General features: G+C 36.5%; 1 protein-coding gene across 4 annotated transcripts in view; it reads left to right on the top strand.

The window, feature by feature from the left end:
• The window catches only part of ERICH1 (glutamate rich 1), a 95,833-nt gene that overhangs the window by 27,669 nt on the left and 49,774 nt on the right, over window positions 1-18,390 (top strand). For all 4 annotated transcript variants that reach the window (XR_006182400.1, XR_006182399.1, XM_042891703.1 and 1 more), the window contains exon 3: window positions 6,440-6,574. Coding sequence is in view for 2 of the 4 variants with exons in the window: in XM_042891703.1 (XP_042747637.1) it covers window positions 6,440-6,574 (135 nt within the window). In the remaining 2 variants the exon portion in view is untranslated. The remainder of the gene's footprint in view (window positions 1-6,439; window positions 6,575-18,390) is intronic.

Genomic DNA, 18,390 nt, shown 5'->3' with positions numbered 1-18,390 from the left:
ATGCCTGATTTTTTTGAAAAGTGTAGTTATTAAGTGTAGTTATAGTGCACTGTGGAGGACAAATTATAATGCTGGCCAGCAGTTGCCTTCTTCCTTTTCCAGTCTGTTCAGCTTGTTCAGTCTCCATACTGGAGAGAGCTGTTGTAGGAATTGGTTTCATACCTTCCATTTATGCTAAGCTGTAGGCAATTACTATCCCTGTAGTGAAATGCCTAGGGAAACCTTGTGCTCATCCAGTCTCCTGACAAGCCTGGTGGTCATGATATCAAAGTGTAGATTGTTTTATATTAGTCTTATTTCTTCAAAGGAATTGAGGCAGGATGGAAGAGAAAACTGCTTCTGATAGTTCATCTTGTTAATTTTGTAGTAGTGCAAACTGCTATGGGCCTAGAAGAAACAGATGTTGGTGGAGAGTTTTCATTCAAAAACAAATCTTGAAGATTAATTTTATTTATTTAAAGTATTGAATCTTAAAGATAGAAAAGTGAATGCTTAGGAAAGACTTCAGTAGGTAATGACTCAGTTTACTTTATATCACTTCCATTACTCAAGAAGAGAAAGCTGCCTCCTAGCCTTAGATTCTTCTCTATTTAATGAAGACAACATGATGACATGTCTGGTGACGTGAAGTGTCAAAATGGAGGTTGGAAAGAAGTGAGTTGAGTGCTGCCAGAGGCAAAATGGTTTGCAACCTAAGGATGGGGAGCAGTCCTGTATTACGTGACTTCTACCAAAAATCTGGGAACGTAGTGAAAAACGTCATTTTTTGATCATCGGAGGATGGTGAACCTTTTCTGTTTAAAGACAAGTGTGTACCCTGTAACGGAAAGTAAGGTTAATCTAGAAATTAAGAAGGATTTTACCCAAGGAGGTTGTGGACTCTCCTTCTATGAAGATGCTGAAGACCTGTCTGGACACCTATCTGTGTGACCTATTGTAGGGTACCTGCTTTAGCAGGGGAGTTGGACTCAAAGATCTGTTGAGGTCCCTTCCATGTGATTCTGTGATGCCATCTAAACTGATATTGCCAAAAACAGTATTGCAGTAAGGGAGGCATACTGTACAGCTACCCAACACTGTTCTTCAATGGTTTACAACCTTGGGATTTTCTGAGCTGGAGGGCAACGTGTTTAATTATTTTTTTTCTTTCATTGCTTTGTTTGCATCTACGTAAATTGTGATATTTCGAATAAAATAATACGCTTTGACATCTTATTTGTTAAACAAGGAAACCATTCAAAACTGCACAGCAGACATCTTCAAAACTGTAAAGCTGAAGCAAAGCGTGGAAGAATTTTTCAGTATTGCCTTCCAGTTATTGGTGCTAATAAAATATATTACAATAGCAAATAGCATAATGAACTAATGAGATATTAAAAAACCATTCAGTTACATTTTATGTAGAAAATGGTGGAGGGTGTCTGGAAGGAATGCAACCCAAAAATTGGCTTGGGTCACTTTCCTCTTGCAGTTCACTAAAATACAGATAATAGGGGAAATGGAGTGGATGCTGGTATTCTCAGGTGAGAAAAATTATTTTAGGATTAGTTAAGTTAGAAAGATTGGGCGCTTAAGAAATATTAAGCAGGCTAAAGCAATTAGATTGTGATAGTAAATGATGTTAATTAGCTCTCCATAAAAGAGTTCCATAACTGTGAAAGCCAAGTTCCCACCTGAAGCAGAGACTTTGTACCTACCAAAATAGCACAAAGCTTCCGTTAGTGTATGACAATTGTCGTTTAAGTAAAATGGTAAGTGAACATCTATATTTTACAAGGCTGCTTATTATCATCATCATTTTTCTCTCCCTGGGATGACATCTAGTATGGAGAGAGGGAATCCTGCTGAAGGCCTAGGTCAAGCTGCAGGAATTATGCACTGCTCTGCAGAAAAGAACTGTACTTTCTGCTTTTATTGACAACTTGAAGTAAAAGGTTCTGCCTTTGCAGACAGCACAGTAATGTTTTTGATGTAAGACTGAAAAACAATCCTGTGACAGGCAGCCACATGAACAGCAACTAATATGCAATATTTTGTGTCCCTGAGATTGTTCTAACTAAAAGAGCTAAAAACTTGTCATGGTTTTATGATTTTTGCTGTTGACATTCCGTATTGTAACATCATGCAAAGCTCAGGGAATTAAAGAGTTAATGTTCCAGTTCCATGGACTGATGACTTTCCTTGATGCCTGGTTCTCAGAAGAGAAGAACTGCATACCCCAGAGGACTTTGTGTTCAGAGGGGAAGATAAGATCCGCAAGTCACAGGACTCTTTCGCTGCCTGGCAGTGTGTGGGTGTGCTCCCCAGCCACTTTGCCTTCAATTCAGAGTAAGGCTCTGCAAACGCTTTAAAGGAAACAGGGGACCTTCAAGCCTTATGTTTGTCAAGATTGTATGTACTGTGATGGTGTAAAATGGTAAATGCTAATCTGAAGATTACTGACTTCTGTAGAAGGCATAACATTGGACTAATCAGACCTTGGATTTGATCCAGCATCTATCCCTGTCTTCTTGTGGTTTTCCGTAAGGATCTATTATGAAAATAAACTCTCCTCTCCACATGGAGGAGTGATAGTTGGGAGTTTTCAAGGAGTTATTTTCTGTTGTCAAGTGCAGCTAACATGCCTCTTGACTACTGTTTGGAAAGATGGTGAGAGGTTTTAGCAGACCACTGATCGTCCATCCTCTGTTTGTTCTACTAGTTTCACTGTGTGGAAACAAAGTACTTCATTTTGAGGCTTTCTCAGTTCCAGCAAAGTGCTCTACTAGAGAGTTTAAGATTGTTTAAGATGCAAGTTTTTGGTAGCAGAGCATCTGCAGGGGTGACCTCTGTGAGAAGTGGCTGCCCCATTCTGGGAACAACCAGCTCTAGTTGGTTCCAAAATAGTCCCATAGCAAGACAGTTTGTTTCCAAATACCTGAACCTGTAAATAAGGTTCAAATGAACTGATGAGAAATTAATTTATCTTAGCCAAGTCTGGTTTGCCCACAGCAGTAATTGATAAGTGATGTCCTTGTTTTAATCTGGACCTGGGAACTTTCTCACTCCTGCTCTTTCTGTTCCCTCACTCCACCCTGCTCTCCTGCTGGGAAAGGAGCAAGTAGCTGGTTGGGAGTTTGGTTGCTACCTGGGGCCAGCACACCACAAATACCAGAAGCGTTAACACTACCTAGAGTTTAATTTTACTTGCTAGCAAGTATAGGGCCATGAGTGAATGCATGTTAGCCACATCTGCATTGTTAGTGTTGCTAAGCATGCTTTCTGTCCAGGCAATGATATGGAAACTGCGTTTGGAGCTGCAGGTGGGGAAAAGTTTTATGATTCTGAAATTAGCCTGAAACAAAACATACTGTCTTTACCTGAAATGATAACAGAACAAGCAGTTGGAAATTTCACTTGGCTAAGGTAGGATGGAAGCTTTACCCTCAGCTTCTTAAGAGGTCCTATACTTGCTTGTCATAGAGTAGGCAGTGATAACATAGTGAGCCATGCTGCTGGTGTGCTTGTGGATGTAACTTTGGTAAGTGTGTTTAGATACACTTCCCTACTCTGTGCAAAATGTTGATTTATATGCAGAGGAGCTTTGTGTGGGGAATGTGGTACAAAACAATATGCATAGAAGTTGATTATTTGTTCTGTATTCTTGGTTTACCTTCAAGAACAGTATTTTTTCATTTTGTTTTGTAAGCATTCTTTCAATATATTTTTTTCTGATCAAAATAAAACATCATGAACTGTTGACCATTTTCCTGTGGGCAACCTGTGGGTGAGCATCTATCTATTTAATGTATGCAGATACAGTAAGACATTTGAGGTTGTTTTTTTTTTTGTGACACAGTAGGTAAGGAAAAGACATCCACTCCACCTCTTGGATGACTGCATTTGTTCAATTTCATATGATGTGTTAACGTTATAAAAAAGTGAATCACTCTACATTGTGTGTGTTGATTTTTTTTAATGATTCTGCAACAAATCACTTAAAGATTGATTGTAACCAGTTTGGCCATTTTGGTCTTGTCTCTTTATTCAGTGGTTTGGTGAATTCATGGCATAACCATTAGAAAGGAGGGAATTCTAGAGTACTTCAGTATTTGATTACTTTCATTGGTGAAAGAAAAGAAAAAAAAAAGTTGGAACATTGCCGTGTTTTTTTGCTTTACAAAAACATTTAGGATTTTATAATCCATCCTTAGCCCAGGGAGATTGGCCACAGTATGGAAAAATTCAAACTTAATGTCTTGAGAATGGGAGATAGTTGGATGCTGATGTTATTCAGTTGAGCATGTACAGTTTTTATGATCCAGTAGCAGTTTGACTTTGCATACTGGATTAACAAATACTAATGCTTTCTTCGTAACTTGTAAACTAATTCAAGATGTACATAGGGTAAATAAAAGTCATTTAGGGACTCCCACTTAAACAGATCAACTTAAATTTGAGTCCTCACTCTTTTACGTAATAAAAATTGCTGTTGTTCTTCATAACATTAGATGTTACAGATTTTCTCCTAAATCCTGTTGTGTTAAACTATTTTGTCTTAGGAAGTTAGTATGTCCCAGTAAAGTCAGTTCTTGTGTGATTAAAAAGTTTAAATTAGTCTTCTGCAAATTGAGTTTAATGGTCTTTATGGTTGTCTTTGTTCTTATAGAACTTGAACCTAAGATGAAAAAGGTGAAACACGGGGGAAAAATGTTGAAATTATTCAGAAGAGGATAATAAAAGATATATGTATGCATACTTGTAATTTAAAATTGTCACCAATCAGCACTTCATCATTCATCAACATGGGAAGGTAGGGAAAGAAATCAATGCAGGTGCTACCCGTTCTGTCATTTCACATCAGCTTAGCAAAGGGGACTTATTAGAGAATTACTCAAAATTAGTTTTAGTGGATCTTTTTCCAAATCACATAATTGCTCTTCATCATACTGTATTAACTATTTAATGTCCTTTATTGTTCTGTGTGATGAGCATCATCAACATCTGTTTGAAATTTTCTTTCTTGTTTAAGAAAAACAGTCATTTTCTAATGTATTCTCAAAATAAAAGGGTTGCATCCTGATGATAAAAACAACTGTAGCGGAGCTTTTCAAAAGTGTTCTGAATGTAATCAGCACAGAAATCTGAGATAATCAGTCAAGCGAAAATTTTTTACAATGTTTTATCCGAGAAATTTCAACATGTATGATTAAGTTACATATGTGGATAGAGAAAGGACGAGGTGAAACAAAGCTATTTAATTACGGAAAGATTGATTCCTAACAAGAATTATTTCTGCCAGACAACAACTGCATTTTGAATATTGAGGTAGTAGTCTAACTATTGCTACAGCTTGGTGATGGCTTGAATCATCTCAGGTCTTCTGGCAAATTTGTGAAATGAGGAGGCTAAGCATGTGTGCCTGAATGAAGTTTTTTCCAAATAATGCTACAAGTTTCATCTATATGCTTTAAAAGAGCAAATTTCCAAATTACCTTCAAGGAGGGAAGCTTTGTGTTGTGTCAGTGCTGGCCAATGTAGAAAGAACATGCCAAACCATCTAAAATTATCTAAAATAAACACCAGGAGAGAGCCTGATCATCTCGTCCTTCTAGAAGATCTTTTGTCTCCATGTGTTTGATCTCTCCTGTTGTCACTACTAATTAGAAACCATCAAACAAAAAAGTGGTATTTGGACTAGTTTCATGTAACTGTAACACATATTTCATATGTTTCATTCATACAAAGATGTATACTATCACTCTTGCACATATTTCTGAGTAACTTTTTAAAGGTGAAAGAGGTCCTATGAAAACAATTTACTGCTATCATCACAAATAATGTTTCCCATGCAATGAAGAAGTTGGAAGGCTCCTGCTTGACACATTTCCCCCAGATTTCAATGGAAAAGAGGTGGGGAGGTGAACTCTATTGGGTGCGAACTGCACACTTACTCCTGTGTGGTTTTCAAGCCCACTTTACCTTCCTGCATTCGTAACAGCAGCTAGACTACATCTAAAAGGTCTGTAGGTGGACAAACTGAAGTTCTGTGATTCTTTTTCTATTACTTGTGTCACTCTGTAATCCCTACATCTTCTACAGAACAGTCCCCCCCCTACACACACACACACACACAAAAAGTGTCTGCACGTGTTGATGAGGGAAAAATAGATTGTAAAATAGCACTGCAAGTGGAAGCTGCTGCTAAGTTAGGGCAGAATTGTTCACTGACATTTCTAATGGAAAGAACTAACCCCTAGATTATTTATTTATGTGCAGCTGCTACAGAATCATTGCACTTTTGTCAATCATTGAATTATTTGATTGTGCCACATCTGCCTTTCTCTTATTTATTTTCATACTTAAGGGACCATTTGTTGTCATTGCTGTAATTGTGAAAATGTTTGAGAAAATCTTTACTGAGATCAATTGCCAGACACCTTGTTTTTCTGTTTTGTAGGTAGTGTCACCACAATCTTGCCTCCAAGGAGAGTGTACACTGTGAGTCCTCCTCCTGAGGGCTACGTTGCAGCTATTCCAGGTACTGATAACACTACAGTTTCTGAAAACTCCGAGGGTAGTGCTGACTCTACAGGTAAGTTTGTCTGCTTGTTGCTGTGATTAATTTTTCTGAAGGAAACATTCTTGCAAGCCTTACCAGGTAGATTTAAATTGCAACAATTAAGTATTTAAAGTGTTGCTGCCAGTGGGTGTCACTGTTTTGCAGTATAAGCAAAATGAGATGGGTTCATTCTTCTAGCTTCATTTCCTTTGTTAGCTTGCAGACCACATTCAGTATTTGGTTATAGCCTTACAGTGCTGTAGACCTTATTGAAATTGGGAAGTCTTCAGCACCTCCCATTTGGGTACCACATGTATATTATGCCCACTTACATCCTGTTGTTCTTAGATGTAATGTTAGATACAGCTCTACTGGTAAGTCTTACTGCTGAAGTTGTGTGGAGTTGGGCAGAGGTTTAACATTCTTTCAGAGTGACCTCTCTCAATTACAGCAGAAATTCACCTGATTGATTGTGATGAAAATAGATACCGTTCCATAGATTTTGAGAGGCTTTCTGATGAGAAACTGTGACCAGGTCACTTTAGAACTTGTCTGCTACAAGAGAAGCAGGGCATGATCTCTAGAGTGGTTTCTGAGTGAGCTTTGTTAAGAAACATGGCAATCCCAGTGAAGTTGCTAGAATTAAATTGATATCATCTGTCTTAGAAGTAAGTGCTAATCTTAGATAAAACAAATCAATTTAGGTTTGTTGTTTTTTTTTTTTCAATTACTGTGTTCCTATGGATATGTTTTTTCTAAATTGTCTATTGCTGTCATTTGCTACTGTATTATTAACAGCAATCTACAGCAAAGGAAATATCCAGGTGAGCCTCCTGAAATAAAACATTTAATAAGTGGTATTTATTAAACTACTGTTTGTTTCAGCCTAGCAACTCTCTAAATTTAAGGAAAACCTGTGATTCAACTTAGAAATATAGAAAGACAACAGTGCCTTGCCTTTTGAAAACAGTACCTAAAGGGGTGAATTTTCAGCTTGAAATGCAGGTCTCTACTCTATTCTGAGCTCCATTCATGACATGACCTGTGGTTAGTGTCCTGGTTCTAACATGTAGGTATGCATCTCACCTTTGGTGGGGAAACATTCCATGAAGAAGCTATGATACATACCTGAATCAGCATATGAGTAGAATTACCAAAATACTGTGGTGGCATTTCAGTAATGTACTTTCTCACTGTGAAATTAAGAGATCTTTTTATTGGAGTGGGGAAGAAATGCCTTTATCAAAGTAAAATAGTAGTACGTCTTGTTGCTACTGAAATTAAGAGATTCGAATGCCCAACTGTATCTTCTGCATTTCCATTTGTTAGATGGGATTCACATTCAATCCCGAGTCTGTTCCTAAACTAACTGACTCACATTTGAATTACATTGTTCTCTTTGGACAGCATTTTGGGTTTCTGTCCTATAGCATTTCAGATTTAAACTGCGGTTTATTCTCATATAGAAGCAGTTTCTCTTCTCTGTACTTCATTATGTTTTCTTACTCTTGGATGTGGTCTTCTTTCAGTCATCAGAAGGACATTCCCCTTCTTTATTTTGCAGATGATAAGTTAAGTCTCACAGTACCTTGCAGGTAAATAGCCCTATCACATTAACTTTTAGGCTACTTCTAAATAGAAGCTGATAGCAGAGCTCTCTCAGTGCACTGGCTGCTGTGCATCCTTACTGAGGTGTTGGTACAGAACTTTGTGGTAGAGTTACTCAGCTACAATTCAAAATCTACAAATAGATGAATACATGGTGATGCATATTATACATTGATATACTGCATAGCAGTAGAACAGACTAGAATTTAGGATTGCATAAATCATGCCTTCTAAGGGTCACATAAGTATTCATCTAGTTTTACAATGGGTAGATTATTGAGCAATGATGTCACTTGTTTTACATTTCATCTTTTTTTTCCCTCTCTTACTTCAGGGGAAAAAAAAAAAAAAAAAAAAAAAAAAAAAGCAAGAACAAAACTTTCCGACTATGATAGCAGAGAGTAGTGTTCTGGTGTTGCTTAGTGACAGTATCAACTGTTTGATGGTGATCTCTTACATCTGATCCCAGTCTCAGTGCTCAGTAAGAGTAGATTTTCAGCTTTAGCCACTGTGTTACAGTTAGCAAATACATCTGGAGTTTTGAGAGGCTTTTATTTTTTGACTGGTTTGCTATTTGACTTTACACGTTATCACAGAATTAAAAAAAAAAATTACATTTAAAGTAATGTGTGGGGCCATTTGCTCTTCGCAAAATAAGATCAGCTGTATTCTTGCCAGGCCAGGAAATCTCCATGTAGAGAAATTTTCTTACCACCCTTTTTACATTTGCATTTGTTTCACTGTCCTTTTATGTATGCTAGATCTTGCTGCAGCTGAAGGCTCTTGTTGGTTCCATCTAAAGATGATTTTAGGCATCAATGCTAATTTTGCAAGGCTGTGGGGGGCGTGGTTAATTTTACATTAATCTAAGCATATATACAAAATTGGGGTGAAGACTGTAATTTCAGGCAATGCTCATAAAGCATGAAAAGAACAATTTCAGCAGTCACATCGTGGATTATTTCATTTTCTGATTTGAGTGTAAAACATAACACACAAAAAAATACATTAAAATGTGATGAGACATGCATAGGAAAGAAAAAAAAAAAAGTATGTTGTTTAACCTCTTCTGTATGTCTGTAGGGATGAAAGCTCAGAGATCTTGCCACTTAAGCACTTATTGCTTTAAGTTGCACCAGTGTAAGTTTAGGTTGGATATCAGGAAACACTTCTTTACGGAAAGGGTTGTTAAGCACTGAAATAGGCTCCACAGGGAGCTGGTTGAGTCACCATCCCTGAATGTGTTTAAAATTCATTTGGATGTGGTGCTCAGGGACATGATTTAGCAGAGGGTTGTTAATTAGGGTAGTATGGTTAGGCTGTGGTTGGACTTGATGATCTTTAAGGTCTTTTCCAACCTGAGTGATTCAATGATTTTGTGATTCTATGATTCTAAGCAATGTTGCCTTTCTCAAAGATGTTGTGTCATCATTAAGTGTGCCATTTAATTCCTGAATTTTCTGTGAAATAATTTTAGAGAAGTAAAACAAAGAAATAATCAGACATGCATTTACTGAGACTAGAAATGTAGTTGAACAAATGTCTAGGGATGAACTCTGAGGTCAAAATCTGTGTGGCTTTCAAATATACAACAAAACCCCTCAGATAGCTAAGTGGATTAGTTAAAATCTGACAATGATAAATGGCAAGAGTACATCTTCAGTTTATGTTCATTCAACTCAGATAAGGTTAAAGCTCTGAGAGGCTGTGCTTTTTTTTTTTTTTTTTTTTTTTAATTTAATTTGTTCAAGTCCACATCCATTTACTACAGATTTCGTGCTGCATCTAGCACCCTGATAGCCATTTTTAGCTTTCACACCCAGACGAAAGGGAAATAAATTCTGCTGAAATTCTAATAAACAGAAAATGACTTTGTTGTTTATTGAGCCTATCTCATTAAAATAATCCAACTGTATTTTGAGATTAAAATTCTTCAGTTGCAGATTTTAGTGGACAAGGCAGAGTGGGCACAAAATAGAACACGTGGGTCTGTCTGAACACGAGGAAGCATTTAAGTAGAGTGTGAGTGATGGAACCCCAGCACAGGCTGCCCAAAGGTAGGGTAGTTTGGAGATTTCCAGAAGCTGCCTGGATGTGGCCCTGGGCACCCGTGTCTGGGTGTCCCTGCTGGAGCAGGGGTTGGACCAGATGGACCCAGAGGTCCCAACCTCTGCCATTCTGTCATTCTGTGAACTTAATTACGTATCAGCACAGATTTATTACATAACTTTTCCCATAAATGAGGAAAACCAAATATGTGTCTATCTAAATTAATATAATAAGATTATCAGGAGGAGTAGATGCATCATGGCGGATACTTGACTGCATTACATTAATCTGTGAAGAAAGGAAATATTCAGTCACTAGAATATGAATTTATATATTACCCTTTTTAAAAAGTTATTTGAAAGTCGAAGTTAATTACAGTCGTACATAAACTTCTTGTTAGCAAATACAAACATATCAAACATATTTGATTCTTCTTTTTATCTAAACTTGTAGCTTATGGTTGGTCTTGTCATAATTAAATGAACCTTGTCAAGAAGTACTAAAAAAGTAGATCTACAGGATTTCAGTGTGACATTTTCTCCATCTATGTCTGTAAGCTGCTTTTAACATTTCAAATACTTTTCCAAATATTTTTTCCTCTTGTGTCAAATAGGTGAATTGCATAAGGGTAAGGGTATGGTTAACTTGTGGTATATGCATAAATGACTTAGTGGAGTTAAATAAAGTTGCTCTTTTGGGTTTGTTTATGTAAGCAGGTGGTAATTAATCTTTAGTAATGAGAAGGAAAATCTAAAACTCTTTTGTCTTCCAATAAAATAATGAAAGTTAAATTTATCCTTGTTCGTAGAGCAATAAATTACACCTAAGCTTTTTTAGGATCTTCCTTGATTTGAATGTTTTGTCGGAATTGAGTCAGTATAATGGTGTGGTCAGATCAATGTTTTGTTGAAGGAATTGAATGGAATATTGAAGAGAAGAAATAAAAAGATATTTATTTTTAATATAATTGCCGTGGTACATATTAATGTATTGCTAACTCTCTTCTAGCTATAGATTTTATACTTTTGATGAAGGCATAAAAATGTGTGATGTCAAGCTATAGATGAGTATCAAAGTCAGTATCCGCGCAGATTGAAACTCTCTAATTTTGATCTCTGATTCAATTCATTTGTTTTTATTATTTGTTTGCTGAGAAATATTTCTTTAGGAGTAGTTCCTTAACAGATACACTATCACTTATCAAAAGATGTTCTCAATAAAAGGAGAATTCAGGAAAGTTTAATTGCGTGTTCATTAACTTAATATTAAGAAATGACTTTGTTTTGTTTATTTTATAAGATTTAGCTCTTGCTAATTATTTGAAGACAGGTAAAAGGCTATATTTTTAATTACAATTAAATGCTAAAAACGTAGCTGTACTCCGCCTGAAAGACAATTGATTTCTCCAGCAACATTTCATATTTAATAGTACAAGCAAATATATTAAGATATAACATACAAAATAATTTTATTATGCACAAGTTAGACTGGAATGTTATTTCTTCACAAAATGCTTTAATATTAAATTCATACCTTTATGCAATTCCCAAAGAGCTATTTGATGTTTCTTAGATTAATAGCAGAGCAAATACTTGACCCAGGGACTTTGAAAAATAGACTGCACATGTAACAGTCTATGTTAAAGTTGGGGCACCTGGAAGAATAGAAAACTAAAAGAGAAATGTACTGTAAGGTAATTTCTTATTTCACAATCCTTTTTCTTGTCAAATCTCACTTATTTTTCCATCATAATCTTGATCCGCAGTGCATTAATTGTCTGATGGTGTCCTGCTGTTACTATGTTTTAATAACCTACCAGTTTGTCTGAAGTCTTCTACACAGACAGAAGAAGCAAGACCTATCTGTGCATTGTCCTACCCGTTAGGGGAGTAGGACAAACTTGACTATGAGATAATGCTTTAGCTAGGAGGAAGAGAGTCCAGTTTATATACTTTATTCCCATGCTGTAAAGAAATCAAGTTAGAGAAATGGAAGTAAGCAAACTATTTTCCTCTACATTTTGAGAACAGACAAGTCAGAAATAATATGAAAGATACTTGTCTGGGAAATAACTTCACCTACTTAAATTTGTTTGTTGGCCCAAGGCAGTGCAGTTGCATGTGAGAGATGCAAACGAGTCAGTTGTTAATGAACGTGACATCTGGACTTTTGATTTTTGTTATTTATTTCTGTTAAGTTCTGTTACTAAAAAGAACTGCTGCTGCAGTAAGAGGTTCAAGGTGAGGGAATGGACTTAGAGATCTCTCTCTCAAGTCAGTTTAGTTACTGAACAGAGATGCAAAATGCATCCCAGGAAATTACTAGCCGTATCCATGAGAGATAGTGACTTTGAGTGGATCCACAACAGACCTCCTAAAAATTGCTGCTTTTCTGAATGCAGTTCTGTAGCAGGAATGCTTAGATTTATTGTTCAACTAAAAGTAAGTTTCTGTAGCGTCTTCTAATTCACTTAAGGTTTAAGGTGGCCATTTTAAGAAGGATTAATTATACTATGCCTGTGTTTGTCATTAATGATGCTAGATGGAATCATGTGCTGACTGCTTGGCGGGTGGTTGGGAATGTGATGCGTTAAAGAGCTGATGTACTCACCACACCAAGGGAACAATACATTTTGAGCAGCAAAGGCTGCGAGCAAACCTTTTTCAGTGGTGGATAGCACCACTTGTGGAATTAAAGGCTACAAAAAAGTTCATAATATTTGAAACCAGAGGAATGATTAAACCATGTAATTTAATCTTCAGTATCTGTTAGAGAAGTCTTATAATGTGTGTGTCTCAGCAGTTTGTTTGCAAAAAAATACCATATGTGTTTTAAAGATTCAGAGGGTCTGCATTATAGATAGGTAATTTGTTCCAGTTGTTAACTGGCCTCACCCTATTTAAAATAAAATTAAAAAAAAAAAAAAGACAATTTTAATATGGTGTTGTTCTGCTTTTCTTCCTTTGAGTTAAGAACCTTTATTAAACAATATTTTCTTCCCACAAAAAGTGCAATAATGTCCTCATCCATCAATCTTTTTTAATTTGATATGACAGATTCACTGATGGTGTGTTGCTCTAAAATACTTACTTTAGTCCTCAAGTCACTTCTGTAGCTCTTTCCTGTATCTCCTTTTTTTTCACTGCATCCTCTTTTGAAATATGACCTCACTGCTGCTTGTAGTATTTGCAGTTTCAACAAGGCCATGTGTTGAAGTGCAAGAGTCTTTGTATTTCTACCCACAACTGTCTCTTTTCTATGGCTTGAAATTGCTCCAACTTTTTTTTCCCACAGTATTACCCCAAGAGCTCAGATCATTTGATGCACTGATCTCCTGGAAAATGTTTCCTGATAAAGCAGCTGTATTTGACTTTGGTTAAAGTGTGTGTGTTAGCATTTGTTTTTTAAGGACCACATTACCAAGTAGGGCTTTTGTATGATTTGCGTATTCTCATTGTTTTGTTTGTTTGTTGCAACACTAATTTTAGTATTAATCACTGATGAAAATGCCAGTTTTCCTGCCAGTCCCCTTAGAACCTTGCTTAGAATACAATTTTACATTGACAGCTATGTTTTTTAAGCAGTCTCAAACTATATTTCAATGCCATGAATTCACAGGCAAGGAAAGAGGATTCAAAGCTGTGAATATTTGTATTTTTCATATATATTAGTAACTTATGTCTTACAGTTGTCATTCTAGGTGCCTTAACATTCTAACTTGTTCCAGCATCCAAGTTTCAATACTCCAATTACAGCAGATTTCCCAAAGTTATGTAATTGCAGAAACTAATATTGGATCAAAGTTTTTGTTTGCTTTTTTTTTTTTTTTTAATTTAATTGAAGGAAGTAGCAGTAGAAGATATAAGAGATTTATATTAAAAATCCCTGCAATTCTAAACGATGATCAATCAATGAATGCTTTCGCTTATGTCAGTGGTGTTAAAATATATATTGTCTTTGTTGTAGATCTCAAGTAACAGTAATCAACAGTGACTGCAACTGATCTTAAATGAGAGATTTCAGTTCAGAAAAGAACTTAACTACAAATAAAGTCATTTTCATTGAAGTTTAAGGAATTTAAGCATATTAACAGTTGCTCTTCTGAGTATCTGTAAGTGGAAGCTGTGGAGATTTGGATTTGAGGGTATTGCATTTACAAACAAAAATTAATTAAGTCCCTTCCATCCAGATTTCTTCCATTAGATAATAAATCGAGCAACAAAGGGGTGCTTACAGATGAAATATATATATATTCTAATTTAGAACCTCATTATGTCCAAATAACATTAGTAACTGAAATGCTAAAATGCAACTCTTAATTTAGTGTTATAATCAGTGTTTTGCAGCACATCAACCAAATCATATTTCAAATCACAATATTAACACATTAGTATTATTTATAAGCATATATCTGTATTTTTCCACAATTTGCTGGAAGAGTTTCCTGTTCCCCCATTCAGCTTCTCCTAAAACTGTTTTGCTGTAATGTTTGTTTTTCTCTCTTCCTAGTTCATATGGGTCTTTCTCCTTCTAGAAAGGAAAGATAAAGGGTTTGCACTTTGTAAACTTGCTGTAGAAGTTTTGTTACATTGAAAAATTGCTTTTCAATACATCAAGAAGAAATAGTGATTTTGTTTCTGTACTTCTAGTAAGCAAGTAACTTTAAAAATGATAATAATAATAATAATAATAATAATAATAATTGGTGTTCTAATTCCCCTAATTTATTTTGGATGTTCTAGTTCCGATTCTCTACCGGTTTGGTTGTCACTGTTTACACTGTTGCAGTGTGTTAATGCATGATGCAATTATTCATGATAGAGTTCTGTATGTTCACACTGTCCTTACAGAAATGAATGCTTGGCTCCTGTCTGTAAATGCTGCCTTTTCCTGAGCTGCTGACTGCTCCAAGCAGTTGTCAGCCTTGGAAAGAAGCTTGTTGCAGCTATGACATCTCTGTTAGGGTTGTTAATATAAGCCTTTCCATAATGTTCTTGATGTTCATAGATAAATCAATAACTGGATAGAGGAGTTGTCTATGAGGTTAAGCAACTTCTTTCTCTGCAGCCAATTTTGTCTGCAGATTAACTGTTATTGACGTTTTGGAGCTAGTTACAGCTACAAACAAGTAAAGATGTTGGATGGGTATATCTGAACAATTCTGTACTTCAGATGTTTTCCCTCTTAAAAGTCCTCTTTTCTGACCTTACATTTGATAGATGCAATGATATTTCTAATAGGTAAAATTACCTCATATTTCTTTCTGAAATTAGTAAGATCAAGGTTGCATTTTTTAGAATTAAGATGCATTATTTAATCACTTGTTGTCCCTGTCTTATTTAAAAATAAAAATAAAAATCTGGATCCAGTGGTGCTCATATTTGCAGTCTTACACTGCTACCAGAAGAATTGAGCAAATTCTCAGCTACACAGCCCTGTTTTTCAACATAGTCACCACCATTTCCTATGCCTTTTCACCAGTGATGAACAAGAGCCTGCATGCAGTGCTTGTGAAAATCTACAGCATCCGCAGTGATCCACTGCAGCTGTTGTCACTTCTAAAACGCACCACCCACTGCCTCACTGTGCTCTCAATCCACTGTTTGGTCTCCAGAAGTGTTCAGCAAGCATCAATGAATGTCAGTGGGTGCAATTTTTTCCACACTGAGGAATTCATTGACATACCTTTCCATTGTACACTGTTCCATGGCAGATACCATTTTGTCAGTCTACCCCTCTGCTGCCATCTGTTGCAGGGCAAGAACTCATAATTGTTCCCATCAGTAAGTGGGAAGGTTCAGCCTCTACTGCCATACCACCTACATGTGCGTCTGACATCATGGGCCAGGACATGCTGCAAAAGCTAGCTGATTTGTGTGACTGGTTGGGGAGGTGGGGGGATGTAATTCTTTTAGTGCACTACATGTGATGCAGATTATATATGTGTTTGAGGTAGGTGTAGTTTGGGCAGTCTCTTTTATAGAACATCCCCAGACTACCAGTATCTTGCAGTAGTATTACAGGCATCAAACAAGTTGTGTCCTGAAGGTGAGCATTAAATTCATCAAGACATTCACTTCTGCCTACGGACAATCTTTAAAAACAGGATTGGCCTATCATTCTAAACTCTTAAGTATGAATCATGAAGTTAAGGTTTATATATAACGAACAAACCACTCATTTCTAACTTTCACTGCCTGTAACTATTTACATCTTCTAAATGCCAATATATCCACAAGCATATGGGTTTATTACAGAACTCATGTGTTATGGCATAGATACAAGTTGTTTAATGCTTCTGAAGTCTTCAGTAGTTCATGGAATCACAGAATCATAGAATGGCCTGGGTTGAAAAGGACCATAATGATCATCTAGTTTCAACCCAGCTGCTGTGAGCAAGGTTGCCAACCGCTAGACCAGACTGCCCAGAGCCACATCCAGCATCTTCCAGTTCTTCCTGTGTGATAGTTTGCAATATTAAGATACTGTTAGATACCCATGAAAAATAAATCCGCTCTGGAAAGCATCTTTAGAAGTATTAATAGAGAAGAATTTTTCCCCAGAGTTTTAGTCCATATTGTATGATAGGAAAGGTGGTAAATGCTGAAAATGTGTTAAGGAATAACAGAGATTATATTAATGTCATGTACAGGTAATGGCTGTGTGTTATTTAGGAAAAATCTTTGATTTGTATTTCTAAAATTGTAAGAAAATATATACATATATACAAAAGCTGTAACTCAATTAATTTTATGCATACTTTTGTGAAAGCATTACGTACCTGAATGACAAAAGTGTACCTTTGAAATGAGAGAGACCTCCTTCCTGTGTGTTTCTGTAGTGCCTAGGCTGTGCTCCCCTATTCTTAGTGTATGCCTTTGCGTTTCAACAAAGAAAACACTTGATGGAACCCAAAAGGAAAATGTGTGCAGAAACAGGAAAAGAACCAATAACCAAGTGCATTTTGCTGAGACGTTTTTACTCTGCTCCTTTTACTCTGCTCCTCTACCTTTCCTTTCTGTGGTACACTTGCCCTTCATTCCTTTGTTTCTCGTTCCATCTTCCATGATACAGTCAGCATTGTAAACTGAATCTTTAGTTTACATATCTGTAATTTGATTGGAGTAGGTTCAGCTAATCAGGTGGCAATAAATGAAGGCGGAAGAGAAAATTAGGGCTCTTATCTTTGTGGAAATTTTTTCTTGCTTTTCTTTTTTGGTGTGGTGGGGCACAATTATAGTGATTTCAAACATTTTTTATAAGCGTCCCCTCCTCTGATGAATCAGCATCACAGAATCAAGAGGTACTGTGGTCTTTTCTATCCTGAATGCATTTAACTTCCAATACCACTTCTTGCCCCCACCCACTCAGTCCCTTTTCCCCTCTCAAGTGGAGTACACTCCCCTTTTTCCCTCCTTGCAGCTGTGTTGCAGCCTTTCTGTTGTCATAGTGACAGCAGGCAACTGATAAGAAGGAAGAAGAACTAGTGAACAAGCAGCCAATGACACAACCTTCTTAGATCCAAGCAAAAAATCAAACAGCAAATGCTGTTGTAATTGCTGCCTCACTCAAGCAGACCCCCAGCAGTTTGGAAATTCAGTGCTGCTTGACTGCTTTCAGCTCCTGATTTCGTAATGAATACAATCAAGACCTAAGCTTTTGTACTTAAATTGTTGTGGTGCAGCTGGATAAAGTCAATAGGGTACTGAATTAAGTGGAAGACAAGTCAGTAAATTTACTGCTTTGTCTCTACATCTCTGGCTGTTTAAGTGCTTCATTGTTCTGTATCTCAGTTCATCATCTGCAAAAGCAGGAGATAAAATTGTTTTGCAGATATTGGAGAGGTTTCTGTCACTGTTAATGTACATGGCATTTTCATATTGACTGCCATATACTTGGTTCATGCTCTGCTATAGCATGTGTATCTGTTTGTACTGAACAAAAACGTTTATATCGTACGTGTCAAAACTACCTACTGACAAGTTTGTGAATACCAAGCAGAAGATGTGACCCTGATGTATCCTCTCACTATTAATGCTTGTGTTGCTTTTTCTGTTTAATATGACTTGTAGCATTTTAAATTCTCACATTTTAAGTATAGGTGCAAAAGGAAAGCAGTTTGGATGCAGATTTTCTATTATTCTATATTGCCATGCTGTTTAAATACTCTAGACACTGTAAAAGCAGATTTA

The sequence above is a fragment of the Lagopus leucura genome, unplaced genomic scaffold (assembly GCF_019238085.1).
Source record: "Lagopus leucura isolate 7727_CA_CO unplaced genomic scaffold, USGS_WTPT01 Super-Scaffold_73, whole genome shotgun sequence".
NCBI classification, from domain to species: domain Eukaryota; kingdom Metazoa; phylum Chordata; class Aves; order Galliformes; family Phasianidae; genus Lagopus; species Lagopus leucura.
The sequence above is the reverse complement of the archived record's forward strand: the minus strand, read 5'-3'. Positions and strand labels throughout refer to the sequence as shown.